Below are 21,615 nucleotides of genomic sequence, written 5' to 3' on the forward strand. Positions count from 1 at the left end.
TTCTAAGTATCCTACTTTGGACGCATTATATAAAGATCCAGCTCTTTGGAAAAGGCTCTAATGCTGGGAAAGGTGGAAGGAAAGAAAGAAAAGAAGAGGATAATCAGCAGCAAAGTGGACAGATTCAATTACAGTGGCAAAAAACAGGCTAGAGATAGACTATCATGGAGAACAACTATATAGTCATTGGGAGTTGAAACTGACTTAATGGCACATAGTCAATATATGCAAATAGGATGGTGCTGCAATATGCAGTTTACACAGCAAAGCAACCTCTGTGCTGGAGTTCTATACATGTTGTAGTATCGAATTTTATAATCCCAATTTTAATCCTTCCCAGTCCACCTGTCAGTTGCTTCCGGAATCTTTGACTGTTGATGATGATCAAGAAGAGTAGATGGAGGATGATAGTGGCTCCAAAGCCTGACCAGCCAATAGACATTGAGTGATGTTTTTTTAGCAAATCCACTTAAAATGTTGCTGTTCTTCCTTGTACATTTGGAGGAGACATGACTTTCCAATTTATTAGGTATTAGAAAGATGCTTACATTAGCCTTTACTGCCTCTTTTATGCTTAGAATTTTTCATTACTTGACTGACTTTTCAGCTCTGGAAATCATATCAAGCTTTCAAGATTAATTGGGGTTTAAAATCCAATCCAAATAAATTAAAGCAGGAACTAGAGCACAGTTGGAACTCTCTGGTATGAAAAATACCAGACAGTATTGGTTTATCTTAGGTTTTTTAGGGATTTATTTTTTGAAGTTTTACTTTAGGTAAAGAAAGTATAATGGTGAGCAATGGCAGGACAAAAAGCCAGTGCTCTTTTATCAAATAGCACCACCCTTGAGAGCTAAAGCCAGATAGATATCAGAAGACCGTGAGTTCTAATCCTGCCTTAGGCACAGAAGCCAGCTGGTTGACTTGGGGCTAGTCTCTCTCTCTCTCTCTCTGCCTAACTCATCTCAGATGGCTAATCTTTGCTTAAAGTCTTCCAACAGAGTGAAACATACTATTTCAGGAAATCTCTTAGAATATTTCAATTTCCTGCTTGCTTGAAAGTTTCCCAGAGCATCTGTTCTGACCCTTCTAGGAGAAAACTTGCTGTATTCAATGGGCCTTTGATATACAGTACAGGTGGTCCTCGACTTAATATCATAATGGAGCCTGTCCTCAAGCCAATGCCATGGTCATTAAGTAAGAACGTGGTTTGCTTTGGGCTGGTTTTGCTGAAAACCAAACTTGTCATCAAATGCAGTCCCATGACCATGGCACGCTGCAAACAGCCATAAATGCAGGGCAATTCCCAAGTGCCCAACATGCTGGCACGTGACTGTGGAGAGGGCAGCCATCAGAGCTTCAGAACCAGGTCCTAACTACCTGCAGGGAGATCTGTTGTAATTTTGAATGTTAAGCAATCAGTCGTAAGTCAAGGACAACCTATATAGCTGTGAGTCATTTCCCACAGCATATTGTCTCGTTTTAATACGTTCTAGTTGGGTCCCTCCCTTCTTTCTTCCTTTCTTCTTTTCTTTTTTTCTCTTTCTCTTTTTTTCTTTCTTTTCTTTTGTCTTGCAGATAAAGCAAATCTTTCATGTTCTTGGAACATCGTACATCATCTGTTGTTTTGCCTTTCCCTTTAGGTGAAGGTGAAGGGAGGGAAGAAGATGAAGTTCTCACTCTCTTGTACGACCCATGCCTAAACTGCTACTTCGATCCTGAGACTGGAAAATATTATGAGTTGGCATAGATATGTGAAGAAATATGGAGCGCCACAAAGAGCACAAACTCTGCAGCACCCAGAGCTTTGGCAAATGCTGTTCTCCCTGCCCCTAAGGCGAACAGAGAAAGACTCGAAAAGACCATGAAATATTTTGTTTCCTTTTTCCATTCCTGCTATTTTTATCAGAGTGCTTAGAAAGATCCTCTGACTTTTGTACACATTTAATTTGTTCCTATTATTTGCAGTATGAAAGATTCCTACCTGTGAACTGAATTACACCAAATCAAAGATATGTCCTGGATTTAATCTGTGAAAGCTTGCATAGTTTTTTTTCACCTAGCCATTTTTTTTATTCCCCAGTCATTTAAAGACATATATGGCATCTTTGTACTTTAAAAATACAATGTTCAGAAAGAAGTACCTCCATCAATTGTCTTTTCTTTTTTTATTCCTGCTATTTGTTAAAACAATATTCTTTAAAAAAAATATATAGGGGGGTAACAAACACCTTAGAGGATAATGTCAAGATTCAGGAGGATCTTGACAAAATGGAACAATAAGAAGAATACAGGACAATGAATTTCAACAGGAAGAAATGCAAAGTCCTGCATTTGAGCAGGAAAAATCAAAGGTATGAGTACTGGTAGCCCTTGATTTATGACCAGTCGCTTAGCAACTATTCAGAGCTACAATGGAGCTACTTACAACCCAGATTGGAATTTCCACAGCCAAGCCTCCTGTGGTCACATCATTGCATTTGGGTCACTGGACTACCAGCCCACATTTACTGGGATTTGCAGTCCCATGACCACAATTATGACATTTATTTCCAGAAACCGCTTTACTTTTACTTTTCCATTTTCTGGCAAAAAGAAATGCACGTTACAGATAATTGATTCCCTTAACCGCAATGGTGATTCGCTTAACAGCTGCCGCAAAAGGGTCATAAAATCAGGCATGGTGACCCACTTAACAATCGGTACAACTTACAACTGGAATTCCAGACTCAAATATGAACATACGTGGCAGATTACCTGTATAAGACTAAGGGAGCCTATTAGGCGATTTGGGTGTTTTAGTGGATCCCTAGTTGAAATGAGCCAGCAGTGTGATGCAACTGCAAAGAAAAAGAAAAGTAATCTTAGGTTGCTTCAAAAGAAGTATAGTGTCAGGGTTAGGAGAAGTCATTCCTCATTCCTTTCTATTGTGTTTTGGCTATCTCATACCCAAAATACTGTATCCAGGTCTGCGTGCAGCACTCTAGGAAAGGTGGTGACAACTAGGAGCACGTTCAGAAGAGATAAAGAAATATTCTAACAAGGAATGGTTGACTGTGGACATACAGTATTTAGCCTGAGGAGGAAAAAAACATTGTGAGGACATAGTGGTTGCCTTCAAACATCTGAATGGCTATCATGTAGACCAGATTTTTTTTTAGACTTGTTTCAGAAGACAGGACAAGAAAGAATGGGTTTAAATTAGTTTGAAAAATTAAACATCAGGAAAGTTTTTCTAAGGTAAGATCTGTTCAACAATAGGACAGATTATATCAAAGGTGCTTTTTCACGAGGCAACTGGACTTTCTTATTTTTTCTTTGAAAAGGTTTTGCTTCTCATCCAAGAGGCTTCTTCAGCTGAAGAAGCTTTTTGGATGAGAAGCGAAACCTCTTCAAAGAAAAAATAAGAAATTCCAGTTGCCTCATGAAAAAGCATTTGGGGATAACTATAACCTGGATGACTGAGAATCTCCACAGACAATAGAACAGATTACTTCGGGGTGTAGTAGATAATCTGTGGGAATACTGTTGTAGTGGATTCTTGCGCATGCTTAACTTTTCTCTCTCTTTTTTTTTTTTTACCTTCAAGTCAGTGTGGACTCCTGGTGACTGCTGGACTAGGCAAGCTTACAGTTTTCTTGGCAAGGTTTCCAGAAGCAGTTTGCCATTGCCTTCTTCCTGGGGCTGAGAAAAACTAAGGCAGGACAAGAAGCCATGATCGTCTGGTTTCTAGCCTGATGTCATCATCACTATACCATACTGGCTCTCCCACATGCTAACTAGAGACAAAAAAATACTACATTATCCAGACCTATTGATTAAAGCTATAAGAGATTAATTTCTGGTAACACCAAAAGGTGCCATGTTGAGATGAAAGGTAGAGAATTGTATTAAAAGTGGAACCCTTTTCTGATCACTTTTACAATACAAGGGCATAAACTGAAGTCCCAAGCCACATGCAGCTCTTGATTTCCTCAGATGTGGCTCCAGATATCTCAAAAAATGGTCATTTTTAATGATATAGAACATGAGGAAATACATAAATGCAGAATAATCTCATTATACGATTGTGATTTTTATCCAAAGTAAACAAGTTAAATTAACTGAGTTTTAATTCTCTCCCGAATCCCATCCAATTCTAGAAGAACTCAACTTGGCTTTCCAAACTGATATGTTCAAAAATATCAATATTTCCAAACAACAATAGAAAAATTAATCTTAAAATTCCACCACTGGTGAATTTTGAATGCTTGCGAGTTGATCAAATCTTCCCAACATTTAGCTTGCTTTATTTTCCCACAGTTGATTTTTAATGCTCACTGAACTCCATTCGTCTCAAGGATTTCAACAGACGGCTTCAGTCACCAGATACCTGGCCTTATCTGGAGTCCGATTTCTCAACAAGTGCAGCATTGCTACTGAACACATGATCTCATTTGACAAACTCTCAAGCTTTGTGACAGTTTCCCTTACAGGATGTCACACCAGCTGCGACTGGATACTGGGCTCCATGGCTCACTTGCCATATGGCATCTGAAAAATGACAAGGGAGAGAATTTGATGTTGTTGTTGTGTGTCTGCAAACCTTCTGGAACTGGTGGTTTGTAACAATAAGCTTGAGAAGTTGCTCTGGCGATTTCTCTCCTCTTGAGGGGAAGCTTTTTGAAACGCAATGAAATGAAATGCAAATGTACCATGGAAGAGCTTTCCCCTCAGAAATAACAGGGTCGTGACTAACAGAAAGAGGAAGAAAACAAAAAGTACTAATGTTTTTAAAAGATACAGATGAATATTTGAAGGCCTGAATTAAATGTTTTGGAAGGAGAAGGAAGCAGGAAGAGCAGAAGTTCAATGAAATCCCTACATAGATACCTTGAAATGGGATTATGGTAAAGGTTGGATTTTCCAGCTGGCCCTTTCCCCCCCCCCTTTTTTTTTTTTAATAAATACCAACATGATACTAATAGATCTTGCTGTTCTATTTTTTTTAGGTTCATTTTGAAATCAACGGATGGCTTTAAAAGGAAAAGAAAAACATGAACTCTGTTTCCTGCAAATGGGAATAAATGGCAGATGGGTTAACTTTACTTTACTGTCCATTTGTAATTGCTTTTTTTCCTTAAACAGCTGTGCTTTTTGATTAGTTATTCAAACTGGATTGTTGAGGAGTTTTTTTTAAATAGCAATAAACATCTCCCCTCTGGGTGATATTTTGAAGCTTTGTAACAAAGATCTTGCTTTCCCAAATGTAACATATTCATTTAGATTGCAGTCTCAAATTAGCAAGGAATCAGCAGAGTTACTCCAAATGGGAAAACAGTCCATACCTCTGAAACCAGGCCAGGAATAAAATGCCACTATCTACCAGCCATGCCATCACTAAATGGGCATTTGAGAGACTTTGTATTATGTCCATTTGAATATAATGTAAGAAAGAGCCATGTTCATTTAGAGTCAATTTTCCTATTAAGCACCATAAATATTATTAGCTTGAGTTCCCAGCCTCACATCTGTAAAATCTCTTCCCTTGTGGCCGGATGTCACAAATGTTTTTCAAAGATGGCCTGCTGCATGATCTGAGCATGGTGTAGCTAGCAGACCCAAGACCAGTTCCTCTTCTTCAGAACTTTCTTACAGAGAAAAAGGAGCTCTCTCCTTTTTGCTACAGTATATCAAGTGAAATTCCCCTGGCCAGCTTGAATTGTGCTTTCTGCTTCATTTGTGCTACCAATTGGCTGCTACAGAGCAGAGAAGGAAGAATGGTGATGCTACCAATGACCGTCAGTCATTATATGCAATTATGTTTTTGGTGGATCTAACAGATGGGAAATGAAATGTCTTCTTCTTCCTCAAAAAAAAAACCAGTCCACTTGCTTTTGGGAAAAATGCACTTTTGAGACAACTATGACCTGGATGACTGGGAATCTCCATAGACTAGTTCCACACTTACAGTCTAAAACAGTGGTTCTCAACCTTTTTAATGCCGCGACCCCCAACCAGTCGTAAGTTGAGGACTACTCAACCAGTCATAAGTCGAGGACTACTCAACTGGTGCAGCACCATTTGCAGAATGGGACTTTTGGCGGGCTCAGCAAGGCAGAGACAGCCTGGACAATTCCTATTGGCTTTTGAAAGCCAATAGAATTAGACTCTATTCAAGAGAGTCTATTCTATTGGCTTTCAAAAGCCAATAGAATAAAAGGGAGTAGCACAGCTAAGGAAAAGGGGGGAAAAATGGCAGACTGCGTTGTTTGGTGACCCCCGTGAAATGGTCGTTCGACCCCAAATGGGATCCCGACCCACAGGTTGAGAACCACTGGTCTAAAAGGACATGATAAAGAAAACAAAAGGAGAGGGTAGAAAGGGTTGAGGAAAACATGCCTCAGTACCCCCACCACAGTAAATAAGATTCTGGAGAAAACAAATGCCATAGACATTTTTCTCCAGCAGATGCAACAAGTGCTAAAAATTATATGAGGAAGGAAGGAAGGAAGGAAGGAAGGAAGGAAGGAAGGAAGGAAGGAAGGAAGGAAGGAAGGAAGGAAAGATAAGTTGTCATGTTGTTCTCATTCATGACTGCAGTTCTTGTTTTTGTGTAGCCAATGTCTTTAATCCCCATTTGCTGTCTTTCATAAAATAAATTTAAAAATGAAGAAATTTAAGTCGAACCAGCGATACATCAGCCCTACCAATGTTGGGAAATGGCTATATGCAAATGCCCCAGCTTTAAAACATGGTTCTTAAGGATCAGGTCAAAAATAGCAATTGTCTCTTCATCAATAGAAGTCTAACCCAAAGACAAAGTCCATTTTGGGTCTCTGGCTCTGAGATAAGCCATACAGGTTTAGCAATATCAAAGCACCAAAATGAAACTGAAAGATTCTAAGAACAATCTTTGTATCTTTCAAAAAAAGCAAGCTCTGGGTCAGCCTTTGCAGAAAGTTAGGCTAAAGCAGTGGTTCTCAACCTTCCTAATGCCGTGACCCTTTAATACAGTTCCTCATGTTGTGGTGACCCCCAACCATAAAATTATTTCCGTTGCTATTTCATAACTGTAATTTTGCTACTGTTATTAATTGTAATGTAAATATCTGATATGCAGGATGTATTTTCATTGTTACAAATTGAACATAATTAAAGCATAGTGATTAATCACAAATACAATATGTAATTATATATTATAAAATATTTATTTCTAATTACAAATAAATGAAATTTTGTCTCGAAGCATGGGTGCTCCACCTATGGCTCTGAAGGGAGACCTGACCTTTTCTCTTCTTTAAATGAGCCCTTTAAGTTCCCTGATTAGGTTAAGCATGACCTGTGAAAAATTAATATGATTGTGTATGGGGGGGTAGTGCTTATGGGGTGGGAGAAAATAAGGATTAGCTGAAGTGATACTCAAGGGGAGCTATACTTGTAGACATTTGTTGTCCATGTGTGTGATGTGGCCCACACAATTTGCCTCTTCAGCCTGAGCCACTGTCCATTTTTCTACCTCCAGCTGAAATTCATTGAGGGTGTGGAAGAGGACCCCTGTCCTTCCAGGACAATTGATCCTAATGACCTTCAGAGCTTCTCTCTCTGAAGAAGGCAGAAGGGAAACCTTGGCTCTTTTATGACTAGTTGACTTCAACTCCCAGAATTCCTGAGCCAGCACAGCTCACTTCTGGAGCTGTGCTTGCCAGAATCTTAGAGATTTTTGGAAGGAGGTCTTGTCCACTGAGGCAGAGGCAGCAGAAGGGAAATCCATTCCTTCCTCTCACCCCACTGCTGGTTCCACTGAGCAATAATCAACTGCTTTTGGTGCAGCAGCCAGGGCAGGAAGAATGGAGAGCATTACTGCAGCAACTGCAAGAAAAGGCCCCTTGGAGCTTCTTGATTCCACACTAGGAGCAGATTCATTTTGCCCCCCCCCCCCTTCCCGGCTTTCCAGAGGCACACTAGGAAACAGAGAAAAGGCAGGCAGGAGGGGAAAGGGAAACACATGCTGCAGACTAAAACATCCACCCAAAGCAGCTTTCATCTCCAAAGCCCCCCCCCCCCCATCTCTTCCCTTTTCACTGCCTGGACCAGTTTTCCTTCTGCCACCTGTAGTGAAATGGTGGTCCCTTCCCCCGCATCCCACAAGTAGGAAGCCATCAAGGGGGGGGGGAGGAGGGATTGAGCAGCAGGAATCAAAAAGTATGTGCTGTCTTAAGGAGGGCTGCAGGGATCTCAGAGAAGGGGGGAATCAGCTGCCGTGGGAAAAGAGGAAAAAGCTACTATACTTTTATTCCCACCACATAAGTAGGAACAAAGCTCCCACATTTATCATTAGTGTGATCTATCACTGGGAATTTAGGGGATCTAATGCAAACTTCCAGTTGTGTGAGGATGGGCTATCTGGGAGCTCAGTTAACTCCTGTGCAGCAACTGCCATCAACTTACTTCTCAGAGTTGGGATAAGAGTAATAAAAACAGCTACGCTCTTCATTAGGTTTTGCATTATCATGGGTGGACTGTTTTTGCGTGGGGATTGTGTTTTGCTTTTTTCCTAATGTAGGACACCTTCGACATCATAGGAAAGCAAGGGCATTATCTTTTAGCAATGGAGATAGCCCGAGAAGCTTTTTCAGGGAAGCGAACAAACATACCACCATCCCTCTCCCACTCCGGAGCATGAGGAGACTGTTTCTTCCTTTTATAAATCGCCCACCTCAACGTAAAGCTTGGCAGGCTTGTTGCAAGCTCAGTCGCGTCTGTGCGCCTGCTTGCGAGATCTCGAAGCTTGGTTTTCTTCCTCCACAGCAGAAGAGTCAGGGAACTTTCCTAGCCATCCAGCTATCCATCTGCCCATGGAGGAGCGGTGACTTCGTAGGCCCGCCCATCCCCCCTTTGAGCCGAGCATCAGTTTTATAACCTGCCATCTGCCTCAAAGCACTTCTCCATCACAAGGAGGCAGAGGTAGCAACCTGCTGGGTGGATGCCTTCTTCTTCTTCCTCCTCTCCCTCCTCCCTGAAACGAGAGTAGGACGCTGCTGGCTGGGTCACCCTGCAGGGGAAAGCAGGGCTCTTTCTCTGAAAGGTGCTTTAGCCAGCTGAGGCTCCCGGCGGCAACACAGCAGACAACCTCTACCCGAAGCACACCCAAACACGGCTCCGCCCTCGCTGGGCCAGATCCTTCCCTGTTCGGGCTTTCCTCCACCTCCTGCTCCCCTCGCCTGGAGATGGATAGAGGAGCAGTGTCTCGGTTCCTAAGACCATCAGAAATATGTGTTTTCCAATGGTCTTAGGCGACCCCTTTGAAACACTCGTTTGACCCCAAATGGGGTCATGACCCACAGGTTGAAAACCGCTGGGCTAAAGGTAAAATGTAGCTGATGAAACTGCAAATACTGTCTATAGATGTATAGATGCAGAACCAAGGCTTAGCAGGCAGATCATGAGAAGATGTTGCCCTGCTCTGTACTGCTCTGTACTAACCAATTGGAGTAACTTCAAAAGAGGTGTACCAAGATGGTGAGGAGACTGGTCCAGTGAGGAGTGGTTAAAGGAACTAACTCTGGGTGTTCCAACACTGGAGGTTTTTAAGGAGAGAGTAGACAACCATTTGTCTGAAATGGTACAGGGTATTCTGCTTGAGCAGGGATTGGACTAGCAGATTTCCATCATCCTTTCCAACTCTGTTATTCTGTAGCAATAGCATTTAGACTTATACTATATACCACTTCACAGTGCTTTACAGCCTTCTCTAAGAGTCAACATATTGCCCCAAACAATCTACTGGCCATTGGCAGTCAGCAGAATTAGCCTGCAATACTGCATTCTAACCACTGCACCACCACTGCTCCTGTAGGGTGAAAGATTGAGTGGAGAGCTCAATCCAGCAGCTTTCCAATATGTACAGTAAAGTTTTGTTGTAAAGAGGAGAGAGAACAAAACTAGAAGCAATGGCTTGAAACCATAGGAAAGTGGTTTCAGGTTAGATATTAGAAGGAATTTCCTTAAAATTTCCACAAAATTTGGAAGCCTCATTACAGTCTCATTAACTTGCACAAACAAGAATATTCTATCTCAGGGCTTTTCAACCAGTGGTACAGGTACCACCTGTGGTACATTGGCACCTGGCAGGTGGTACACAACCATCCTAGAAAAATGGTAGCAGGGGAGGGGAATGAGCTGAACGGGTGGCAGCACCTCACAAGCCTGAGCGAGAGATGGCTGGAACTGCAGGGCTGTCAGGGCTCAGCGGAAGCGCCAGGATCAGTGCTTCTTCGGGGCTGTCAGGGCTCAGCGGAAGCGCCAGGATCAGCGCCAGGCTTCAGCTGGAGCTCGGCGCTGATCCTGGTGCTTCTGCTGAGCCCAGAAGAAGCGCCAATCAGCTGAAATTTTGCAGCATCTCCAGGGTCTTGTGATTTACATTCAGATGCTTGGCAACTGATTCATATTTATGAACGGTCACAGTGTCCCAGGGTCATGTGAAGTGACCAAAACCTGCTGCAACCATCCAGCAGACAGGGGGAATAAAAACCAAACATCCCCCACCCCACCCCCGCTGCTAATCCTCAACAGAAATGCTCACAACAATGAAAACCTCGGACAGGAGGAAGAGCATCACCAGGTGGGCAGGTGGGTGTCTTGCTCGGCTGTGGCTTGGGGGAGCACTTTTTTCAGTGCCATTGTAACTTCAAACAGTCAAAGCAAACTGTTGTAAGTCGAGGACTACCTGTACTTTATCACTTTTTTCCCTTTTGGGGGGGGGTCATAAAGTTTTTGATACCTTGCAGGGTGACTGGTGGTACTCGGATATTGCCATTGTACAATGGATGAAAAGATTGAAAAGCCCTGTTCTATCTATTGCAGTAAAATTCCTTTCAATGACATCTCTGGAGGCATCCATGGGAGAGCAGGAATTGGGAGAGGGCAATAATGAATGCAACAGCACAATGCAAACGTTGTCCCTTTTGTCCATTGTATTGTTATGCCACATGAATACTCACACAAGTCAGAGCTGGCACTGCGCCATGGCTGTCATCATTTTGACAAAAAGCATTAGCCTCTGCAAATGTTTCTGCCCTTTCTGACTCTAGAAAAAATGTTCCAGAGTAATGTTCACGCAAAGCCCACTTCTGAAATATTGGTCTCCAACACTGAGATCAGGATTCCTCTTCATAGTTTGTTTTTGTGTTGAATGTGGTATACTTTATCACATTACCTAATGTGATAAAGCATGGGCTATGTAATGGTTAGGAAAATAAGCTACAAGGGTCAGTCAAGGTTTAGTCAAGTCTAAACCTCAACTTCTATTGAAAAAAAAAAGCATCAAATAGCACCTGCTTTTAATCCCAAGCAATGCAATTTAAAGACACTCAAAAGGAAGTCATAAATCAAGCTCTACCTGAACCAAGCCCAATTTATGGGTGACCTTTGACCCACCATCTCAAATCCAGCAGCAAGATATAGGCCGATATAGCCCTTCCTCAGCAATGATTCCATCCTGAAGGAACTCTAATTGCTGACAAGGAGCTTGGGGTATAATGTGCTGTATAAAGATTAAGCACAATTAGTGCCCTCGTTGGTCTAATGAACCTATCAAAAGACAGGGCCTAGCTTTTTCAGGAAGTCACCCCACAATCACGCTGGCATTTAGAAATGCCATCCATTTTGATCAGGCCTCATTAATTGTGGTGTTTGCACTGTGGAGCAGCGGAATTACAATAAGCTTGGAAGAGAGCTGGGAGAGTCAGCAGATTTTGACAGAAGGTCATCAATCAAATCTTGGACACCTTTCTATATATTCTGTGTTGATGTCAGGAGTGAGAGACTTCTTGGCACGTTTCATATTGCACCAGACCTTCAAAGACCTTCATTGTCCTCCTCACATATGTGGAGCCCCACACACATACAATACCCACATGCATACAAACCCAAGCTTTTCTGATGTTTCTCTTTTGTCATATTATATCTTGATATCATTATTTTCTTTCTTCATTTAAATCAGAGGTCCCCAACATTTTGGGCACTAGGGACTGGTTCTGTGGAGAGAGGATTTTCCATGGAACCGGAGAGTGTGTGGTTTTGTGTGCTGCTTGCATCCCACAGATGGAGCTTTGTTTGTTTGTGCGGACTGGTTGCTGGCATGCCACGGTCCGGTACTGGTCCACGGGCTGGGGGTTGGGGACCCCTGATGTAAACCATACCCAGAATTGAAGTTGTTGATTTTTTGGCATTTCAGTCTCTGACATATTAAGACAGCTTCAAATAGGGAGGGATTGCTTACTTTCACAAATCACTAAGGTTTGCTAATGCCATCTTTACAGGAATCTATCCCTGTATTTTCCATAACAACTTTAATGAGCTCAGGTTTCTTAAAAGAAAACAAATGAAGATGTATTGACAGAGGTATTAGAGGCTCAGGGGAGATAAGGGTTAAGTCTTCATCCCCAGAAGTATCCATGCCACATACTTTTCCAAGTTTTGGCTGTGATGTAAAAACTTGATTTCAAAATAAATAAGATCTAACAACTACAAAATGTAGGAATATTTCTCACCTAACATATTTTCTGTTAATATGCAAGCAGGTATCATTGCAAAATTGATTAATTGTCTTCCAAGTTTCTTTTTATTTTACAAAACATCTCCTTTTACAGACCATAAATTCACCCTGACTTTAGCCTTCTTTGAAGTTCGGCTTCTGTGCGTATGTATTTATAGTATATGCACACAGAGCTAGCTATATTTGTGTGTCACTTGCCCACCTAAATGGGAGGTAGGTGTTCTCCAAGATTGGTTTTAACTGAAGGTATCAAACCTAGTCTGACAAGATGAAAAGGCTGGGAACTGCATGAGATTGTTGTTTAGGGGTGCAATTGTTGGGTTTTTCTGGAGATAATTTAAAATTTAGGATTATCTTCTTTTCAGGTAAATATGATAGTACTACAGTATTAGAGAATACAGCTCTTACAAAACCAGGCAGGCAAAACCATATTATTTCTCATTTAATTGGAGAGAAAACATATCTCCTTTCTCAATAACTAGTGGTAATTTTGTTGTGCATTTTCCTCTTATGTGACAGCTAGTCTCCTTCTCCATTCAGGGATATAATATGAAATGTTTATTTATTTTTTCCTCTTCAAAGGACACTGAACCATTTCCAGAGCCTGCTGGTCCTGGCAAGCAGCCAACTGATCAACACCTGATCTCTCGCTACATTCAAACAATCCAATTCTTCCCTGCCCTCCTCCCCTTAACAAGGGTATTCAAACTCAGTAAGAGAGAAAGGCCACACAATAGTTTCCAACACTATTTATCTCCTTTAAAATAATAGCCTCTGCCCCAGAGAATAATTCCTCCTCCAAAATACTCACAGCCCCCTACCTTGCAACAATTCCAAAACAAGACAAACTTGCATAGGTATACTTCCAATCCCTGCTTACTACACAGTTGATGATGGACAGCTATCTATGGGTTTTAACTCTGATTTCTGTACTTATTTTTGGTGTTGAGATTGTTCTGATTTTTGCTATCTATTACTACAGTGTTTTGTCTTTTGTTGTTGTTGTTGTTGTTGGATCTGATACATCTCCCAGAGGCTTTGGAGATCAAAATGGCTTAGAAGTACTGTAAAATAAATAAGCAAATACACGTGTAATCCTCTACTTACAGTAAGGCAGGCATGTCAAACCTGTGATGTCGTGTGACGTATCGGAGCTTTTTCGCCATTGGTGGCAATGGGGTGGGCGCGGCTCCGGTATGACAAAACCAGCCCACAGGCTGGCAGTTTGACACCCCTGACTTAAGGCTATAATTGGGATCAAAATTTTTGTTGCGAAGCAAGGGGGTTATTAATTGAGCTGTGACTGATTTTATAACCTTTTTTGCCATAGCTCTTAAGTGAATAAATACAGTTGTTAGAATCAGGTGGTTTTTAAGAGGATCTGATTTCCCCCATTGACTTTGCTTGTTGTAAACTGACGGGAAAGGTTGCAAATGGCAATGATGTGACACTGGAATGCTGTATATCAAATACAAGTTGTATGTCAAATACAAGTTGCCAGTTGCCAAAGAGAAGGGGGTCAACTTATTCTCCAAAGCACCAGAGGGCAGGACAAGAAACAATGGATGGAAACTAATCAAGGAGAGAAGCAACCTGGAATTAAGGAGAAACTTTCTAACAGTGAGGACAATTAACCAGTGGAACAGCTTGCCTTCAGACGTTGTGGGCGCTCCATCACTGGAGGTTTTTAAGAAAAAACTGGACAGCCACTTGTCTGAAATGGTATAAGGCAGGGGTAGGCAACCTTGACTGTTTTATGACTCATAGACTTCAACTCCCAGAATTCCTGAGCCAGCATGGGAATTCTGGAAGTTGAAGTCCACAAGTCATAAAAGAGCCAAGGTTGCCTACCCCTGGTATAGGGTCTCCTTCTCAAGCAGGGGATTGAACTAGATGTCCTCCATGGTCACTTCCAACTCTGTTATTCTATGTTATTCTACGCCCAGACTTTGATTACGTGATTGGGGAAATGCTACAACAATCATAAGTGCAATGACCGGTTGTAAGTCACTTCCTTCAGTGCCTTCGTAAATCTGAACAGTTGCTAAATAAATGACTGTAAGTTAAGGACTACCTGTAAATAAATAAGCCAGTATGGCAGAGCGATGGTTAAAATGCTAGACTGGCATTGGAGAGACCAAGATTGGAGTCCACATTCAGCCACAGAAAAGCTCCAGGTGACATGGGACTAACCTTTCTCACGATATTGTTGGTTAGGGGAATAATAGGAAATTTGGAGCTTTTAGTAAACAAAATCAATCTCTTACTAATAATAATAATAATAACAACAACAACAACAAATTCGCCATTAGTCAATTGCAAAAGGCGGCCTTACTAGGAACCGCCTCCATCCTGCAACGATATCTGTAATAACATCAAACATCCACATCTGCCTATCCCAGGTCCTTGGTAAGGACTCGATAGGTAGACAAAATGCCAAATCCAGTCTGAACATCTGGCTGACTGTGCAATGATCCATAATAATAATAAAGTTGTAAGGGACCTTCAAGGTCATCTAGTCCAACCCCCTGCTCAGGCAGGAAACCCTATACCATTTTGGACAAATGGCTGTCCAGTCTCTTCTTAAAAACTTCCAGTGTTGGAGCATTCACAGCTTCTGGAGGCAGGTTGTTCCATTGGTTAATTGTTCTAACTGTCAGGAAATTTCTCCTTAGTTCTAGGTTGTTCCTCTCCTTGCTTAGTTTCCATCCTGCCCTCTTAAATGAAAGGCAGGCCAGAAATCTAGTCAATAAATAACCACAGCAAGTATGGACCAAATTTCCAAAAAAGTATATAAAACACGAAATGCTAAAAATGATATTGCGAAAGCAATGTGTCTTTAAAGAGAAGTTTGTTTAAAACTATTGAATGTGGAATGGATAGATTTGTCATGATCTAAATCAAAGGTATGCAGACACTAATCCAGAGTTGGAGGCCATTGACTATTTTAATTACATTTTAAATGTGTCTAAAATTCACAACGATGCAATTTGTCCTGACTGCAGTGGCATGAGGAAAGAGATTGAGACGTATCTCTGAAAGAGCAACTGTAGCTTCTGGTATAGCTGTGATTTAAATAAATTTGGCTTTGCATCTGTGCAAGTTCATTGATGAGCATAGAAATGAGGATAGGTACATAGAAACATAGAATTATAGGGCTGGAAGGGACCTGGGGAGGTCTTCTAGTCCAATCTCTTGCCCAAGGCAGGAGTCCTTATATTATCACTGACAAATGATTGTCCAATCTTTCCTTGAAAACCTCCAGCAATGGAGCACCCATATCTCTGGGAGGCAAGCTGTTCCACTGATTAATTGTTCTCACTGTCAGGAAGTTTCTCCTTATTCCCAGGTTGGGTTGCCCTTTGACGAGCTTCTTATCCTACCCTCAGGTGCTATGGAAAATAAATTGATCCCTTCTTTCCTGTGACAACTCTTTTAAGTATTGGAAGACTGTAATCAGGTCCCCCTTAAATCTTCCCCTTATTAGGATAAACATGCCTAGTTCCCTTAGCTGTTCATCATATGATTTAGCTTCCAGACCTCTTATCAACTTTATTGCAGTTTTTCTAGGGCAGGGGTCTTCAAACCTGGCAGCCCTTTTATGACTTGTGGACTTCAACTCCCAGAATTCCTCAGCCAACGTGCCTTGCTAAGGAATTCTGGGAGTTGAAGTCCACAAGTCATAAAAGGGCCAAGTTTGAAGACCCCTGTTCTAGGGCCTTAGCATCTTTTTTTTGTCTCATGACCTATAGGAGTTCATCCTTCCACTCCAATTTCTGCAAATTACCTTGGTCTCCTGAAAGCCATCTCTGATACGATAGAAAGACCCCCAACATTTTAACATTGCTTCTTTCCCTTCAGTTGTAAACTACTGGAGTAAAGCTACTGGAGTAAATACAGGCTTAAGTTGTATTGCCAGGAGATTATTGAGTTATGTCTCACTGGGATGAGGAGTCTTGTACAGGTCCACCCTTGATGCCAGTAGAATCGCTGCATAACTAGTCATCTCTTCACTTTTTAAGTAGGGTAAGCAGAGAGTCAACAAAAGGTCAGATAATAAAAAGAGCAGAACAATAGTAAAAATAAGCAAGAACTGGAATTTATGAGTACAGAATGTACGTGCATTAATATTCTTAAGGGGAAAAAAATACAAAGATTCTAAGTATCTGAAATCATCTTCCTGCCCAGAAAGGCTTGATGAAGGAATGGATCTATTAGGAAATGCAGTTAAAATTAGATTAAACAAACCATGGCAGAGGGTGTCAGTTTTACCCAGCTGTTCATTAAATCTGAATTTATGTTATTAGTGCAATAATATCAATATTGGTATAAATAAATGAAGCTACTGCATATAATGTGTCTAAAGCGCTTAGAATAGATCTTGTCTGCTAGTATGAAGTAAAGCCTAAATGCAAATTTTGTCCATCATACTCAAAGTCTGTGATGCTAGGTTTTCTCAACCTTGGCAACTTTAAGACATATGGACCTCAATTCCCGAAGTCCCTAGCCAGTATGCCTCTTAAAGTTGCTAAGTTTGGAAAACCCAGCACTAGGGCATGTCTTTTAATTGAGGTTCTGTTGTACTTTCAGTGCCTCTTAAGAGTGAGGTGAGGGGTCAGAATGATGAAAGCAGGATTGCAATATCACAATGCAAGCCCTGCCTCTTTCGGCATGCATCACAGTATTGCAAACAGGCCCCATAAGGGTGGATCTTGTTCATCTGTTCTGATGAATGAAGCAGCAACAGCCAACGAACCAGGTTAGTTTAACTTAAAAAAAAAATTAACAGACATCAGCCTTGCTCTATCTATCTGCCTGTCTTTTGGGGCTGGTAGGGTAAACTGGTAAATTTCACTTCAAAATGTGTACATAAAATGGGGATTAGAGGAGAAAGCTGTTAGCTCACAGAACTTGACTTATATTTTGGAACTTACAGCACATTTGTGCATTGTATTTATGTTCTTAGGATCAATTGTTTTCTTTTAACAACAACATACATTGCCTTCTTTAAAATGCATGCTTTATGGTCATAATATTATGATTTAATATTATATCAAATTATAGCAGCCATTTGAGACAAGTTTTATAAAGCACATTATATGGCCACAAACCCATTAAACTCAATGGAATTTACTTTTCAGCAAACATGCCATTATTATCTGCTAGATGCAAGACAGGTTGGAAACGTCTCTTAGAACTCCTGAAATGAGGAAACACTGACAAATCTCCCGTTCTGCAGTTCTAAAATGGAAAAATCATTCATATCTACCTCCAATTCTATGTGTTTAAATATTGGAAAGAGAACCTCTGTGGAAATTTTATATTTTTAACAATAAAATCCACTTATTCCCACTCACTGCTGTTCTCATCTCCTCTAATAACCTTCCTTTTCTTTCATTTGTATAGCCAACAACAACATTCTTCACCATTAAAAAAAAGGCAGGTTTAAATGTACATACACCTTCATCCACTCCGATTTGCTTTTTTCTGAGGTCATCCTGATAATTATTTTTATGCACTATGTAAACCAAAGTAATGTGTGTGGAAAGCTGAGGACCTTTAGTGCTCTAAATAGCTCAGATGTTCCCTCTCTTCGGTGCAACAAACCGTAGCAGCATTTTAAGAGTCTCATTCAACGGGGTATGCTGGAAACTCTCAGGGACGAGAAGAGCACTTTAAAACACTTTCACAAGCGAGTGTGTAAATCCCTCTTAATTCATGCTTTATTAACCATCATCGTTTTATATAAATGTTTTGCCCCCTTTCATCTTCCTAAGGCACTAAGCCATCTGCTGCAAACGCTTCCTATAAACATTTCATAAACCTGCTACTTCTGCTCATGAAGGAAGGGAGAGGAAGAGGGCCTTTTTTTTTCAGCTGCATTATAAAGTTAGCTGGCAGTAAAGGAATGCTTTTCAAACTTTCTGTTATGAAGAGACATGATTGATTTACCGCGATACGATGCATCGGGAGGAAAAAATATATACCTTTTCTTCCCAGCTGGATGTTTTCCTCCTATTATGGAAATCTCACATCAAGAAGATTACAGCTGTCTCCAAATAAATAAATAAGGCAACAGAGAGCTTAGCCTATGATGGTTAAAAACTTGCCATCTTAAATGAGTAAGATGATTTGGGATGCTTGGAATCTGCAACATTAAATCTCTTTGAGAAGCAATCTCAGTCCACCCAATGTTCTGAACAGAAAGATTGCAGCTGTGAAGAGAAAGCATATCTTAGGATCTGCACGTTTGTTAATAAAGCCTTCCTGGTTGCTTTTGAGAGGAATGGGACTTCAGTTCCCATCATTCCATTCTATAATATAACATGAAGATCATGGGAGATGTGTACAGGTAGTCTTCGACTTAATGACCGTTCAAATTCAATGGACCTAAAGGTAGAGGTTTCTCCTGTGAAACTGTGTGCACCTCTAGGAAGCAGTGCTCATCTCTGTTTCTTAGCCAAAGGAGCCAGCATTATCCGAAGACATTTCCGTGATTATGTGGCCATCATGATTATACACCCAATAGCATGGAATGCTATTACCTTCCCACCAAAGTGATACCTATTTATCTACTTGCATCTACATGCTTTCAAACTGCTAGGTGATCAGGAGGCAAGTAATGGGAGCTCATCCCATTGTACAGCACTTGAGTCTCGAACCTGGGCTATCAGCTTTACAGCTGACAAGCTTAGCATCTTTAACCAATAAGCCACTGCACTCTCTATGTCAGATCTATCTTTGGGCTATTTATGAACCAGATTTGAAGTTCCAATGGTCAGGGCCCCTTCACAGTCATATGACTGAACTTTGGGCACTGGGCAACATGTCTGCATATGCAGCCATTTACAGCCAGTGGTCTAAGGTCACCCAGCTAGCTTGTGCCTAAGGTGGCACTAGAACTCATAGTCTCCCATGTTGTAGCTTGATGTCTGTCTTAACCACCACACCAAACTCGCAACAGTATTAGGCACTCCTATTCTAGATAAACCCTATTACTGATTTTCATTGATTTTGCTAAAAGGGACAGGTGGGAGTTAATGGGTTTTCTACCTGCAGTTTTTAGCATTGGCCATTCCTCAAGTATTTTGGGAAGTAAACAGACCGATGTCTGGACTGCATCACCATTTGCCTGGGGTCAAACACAATTGCCTCACACAGAGCAACATTTCCATACTTACCTGGATACACAGACATTTTTTTATACTTCCAGAAAAACATTCCAGCATGTGTCATAGGCGCATGGATTTCTTCTCTCCTCCAGCTGAGATTTTATCCATAGATCTGCATTTATATATATGTATGTATGTATGCATGTATGTATGTATGTATGTATGTATGTACATCTCTACATGCACAAATACCCGTGTCAAAAAAAATAGTGCTTTTGGGGATATAGGAACAAAGCTCTGGAATGTGAAGCAAATAATGAAATCAAGTTCAAATGTACTGTGCTCACTTTTAGCAATGGGCCATTAATTTTAGCAGGGTGTAAATGGTGCTGCTACTACTTTCAGCTTAATTAGAGCACAAGGTGCTATTAGAGCAGAACCCTACACATTTCAGGGATGGTGAGGAATAAAAACGCCTAATCCCCTTGTGTCAGCTTTCACTGCACACTAAGGATTTTCACTAACTATACTTGCAATATGGACAGAGTAATTGTAGCTTCTGGAATTGATTCATCTTCATCCAAAATTAATTGGATTGAAAATGTTATCTTTCTAGTCCTTCTGAGTCAATGACATTTGGCCCTTTAATACACAGGTGGGGATAGACTGACATCCCCAGTGTAACTGAATGACAGCGTTCTTCAGTCTAAGCCAGGAGTGTCAAACTGCCAGCCTACAGGCTGGATGCATCATGCTGAAACCGCACCCACCCCAGCTCCGGCAATGAGAAAAAAGTTGTGATAGATCGCGACACGTCACTTGATGTGGTGAGTTTGACACCCCTGGTTTAAGCCATCAAAGCTGACAGTAAAAAGGGAATGGATCTGTAGTCCAAAAGCATCTGAGGTTAAGATAAGTCTTCACTCCCCAAATTAAAGATTCATTAAGGCCAGGGCTTTTTTTGTCATAGAACGCCCAGAACAGAGTTCTGGCACCTTTTTTGGATGGAACCTTATAGGGTAGGCAAGGCGGGTTGTATGATGTGTATGAGTTCCAGCACCTTTTTTTAACAAAAAAAAAGCATTGATTAAGGCCCTACAAGACATTAAATATGCTTAGCATATTTTCCGGCGTATAAGACGACTTTCTAAACCATGCAAATCTTCTCCGAAGTCGGGGGTCATCTTATACGCCGAATCGTCTTATACACCAGAAAATACCATATTTTCAGGCATATAAGACGACTTTCTAACCAAGCAAATCTTCGAAGTTGGGGGTCATCTTATACGCTGAGTCATCTTATACGCTGGAAAATACGGTATTCTTTATAAATGGACATAGGCCGCTTCACAAAGGAAAAGAAAATGGAGATGTTTGAGGCTTGGCTGTGACATTCTTTTGCAAATAGGTCTACGAGCAGTCAAATCATGGCGCCTAGATTCAATTTTGTGTTTGAGAAATGAAGACAAGGTAGTTCCCAGGAAAGCAGACTGAGAAGATGGAAGCTCTGGGGAAGGCAGGGTCACCAAAACCACAAAACCAATAAAGAAATTATTGAATCTGTTGGCATCTACATGTAGGTGCCTCACTTCAGGCAACAAGAAGTCATTCACTGAACAAGCTATGAAAATCAGTGATAACTGCAGTATCCGGTACATGATATGATTTGGAAATATTTCAGAAATCACAGGTAGCCCAGACTGTTGAGGAAATTCCAGGATCGGACAATATTAAGCTTTCACGCCTGTCCTGGCTTGCATTCATTTCCAGGCTCGCTCCTAATATTTGTGTTGACTTTCATGGTCCTTCACAGCTGAAGTTCAGGTTGCTTTTTTCTCATGTACTTATCAAGGGGCCTTGAGATTACGTTCACAGACTCTTCCATAGACATCCCTATCAAGAGAGTTCAAAATTTAAAAAAAAAAACCCTACTATCTACAAGAATTAGAGCACTAAAGCAATCAG

At 41.1% G+C, this 21,615-nt stretch overlaps 1 protein-coding gene and 1 long non-coding RNA gene across 5 annotated transcripts in view; one reads left to right on the plus strand and one right to left on the minus strand.

Moving 5' to 3' along the window:
* Positions 1–2,858, plus strand: part of CFAP20DC (CFAP20 domain containing) — a 188,866-nt gene extending 186,008 nt beyond the window's left edge. For all 4 annotated transcript variants that reach the window (XM_039326713.1, XM_039326712.1, XM_039326714.1 and 1 more), the window contains one exon: positions 1,644–2,858. In XM_039326713.1, coding sequence (XP_039182647.1) covers positions 1,644–1,750 — 107 coding nt within the window. In that variant the 3' untranslated portion in view covers positions 1,751–2,858. The remainder of the gene's footprint in view (positions 1–1,643) is intronic.
* LOC120300540 overlaps positions 1–21,615 on the minus strand; it is a 124,714-nt gene that overhangs the window by 51,166 nt on the left and 51,933 nt on the right. The window lies entirely within an intron of this gene.

This window comes from Crotalus tigris, unplaced genomic scaffold (assembly GCF_016545835.1).
Source record: "Crotalus tigris isolate CLP2741 ecotype Arizona unplaced genomic scaffold, ASM1654583v1 scf7180000024342.5246164, whole genome shotgun sequence".
Classification (NCBI taxonomy): Eukaryota; Metazoa; Chordata; class Lepidosauria; order Squamata; family Viperidae; genus Crotalus; species Crotalus tigris.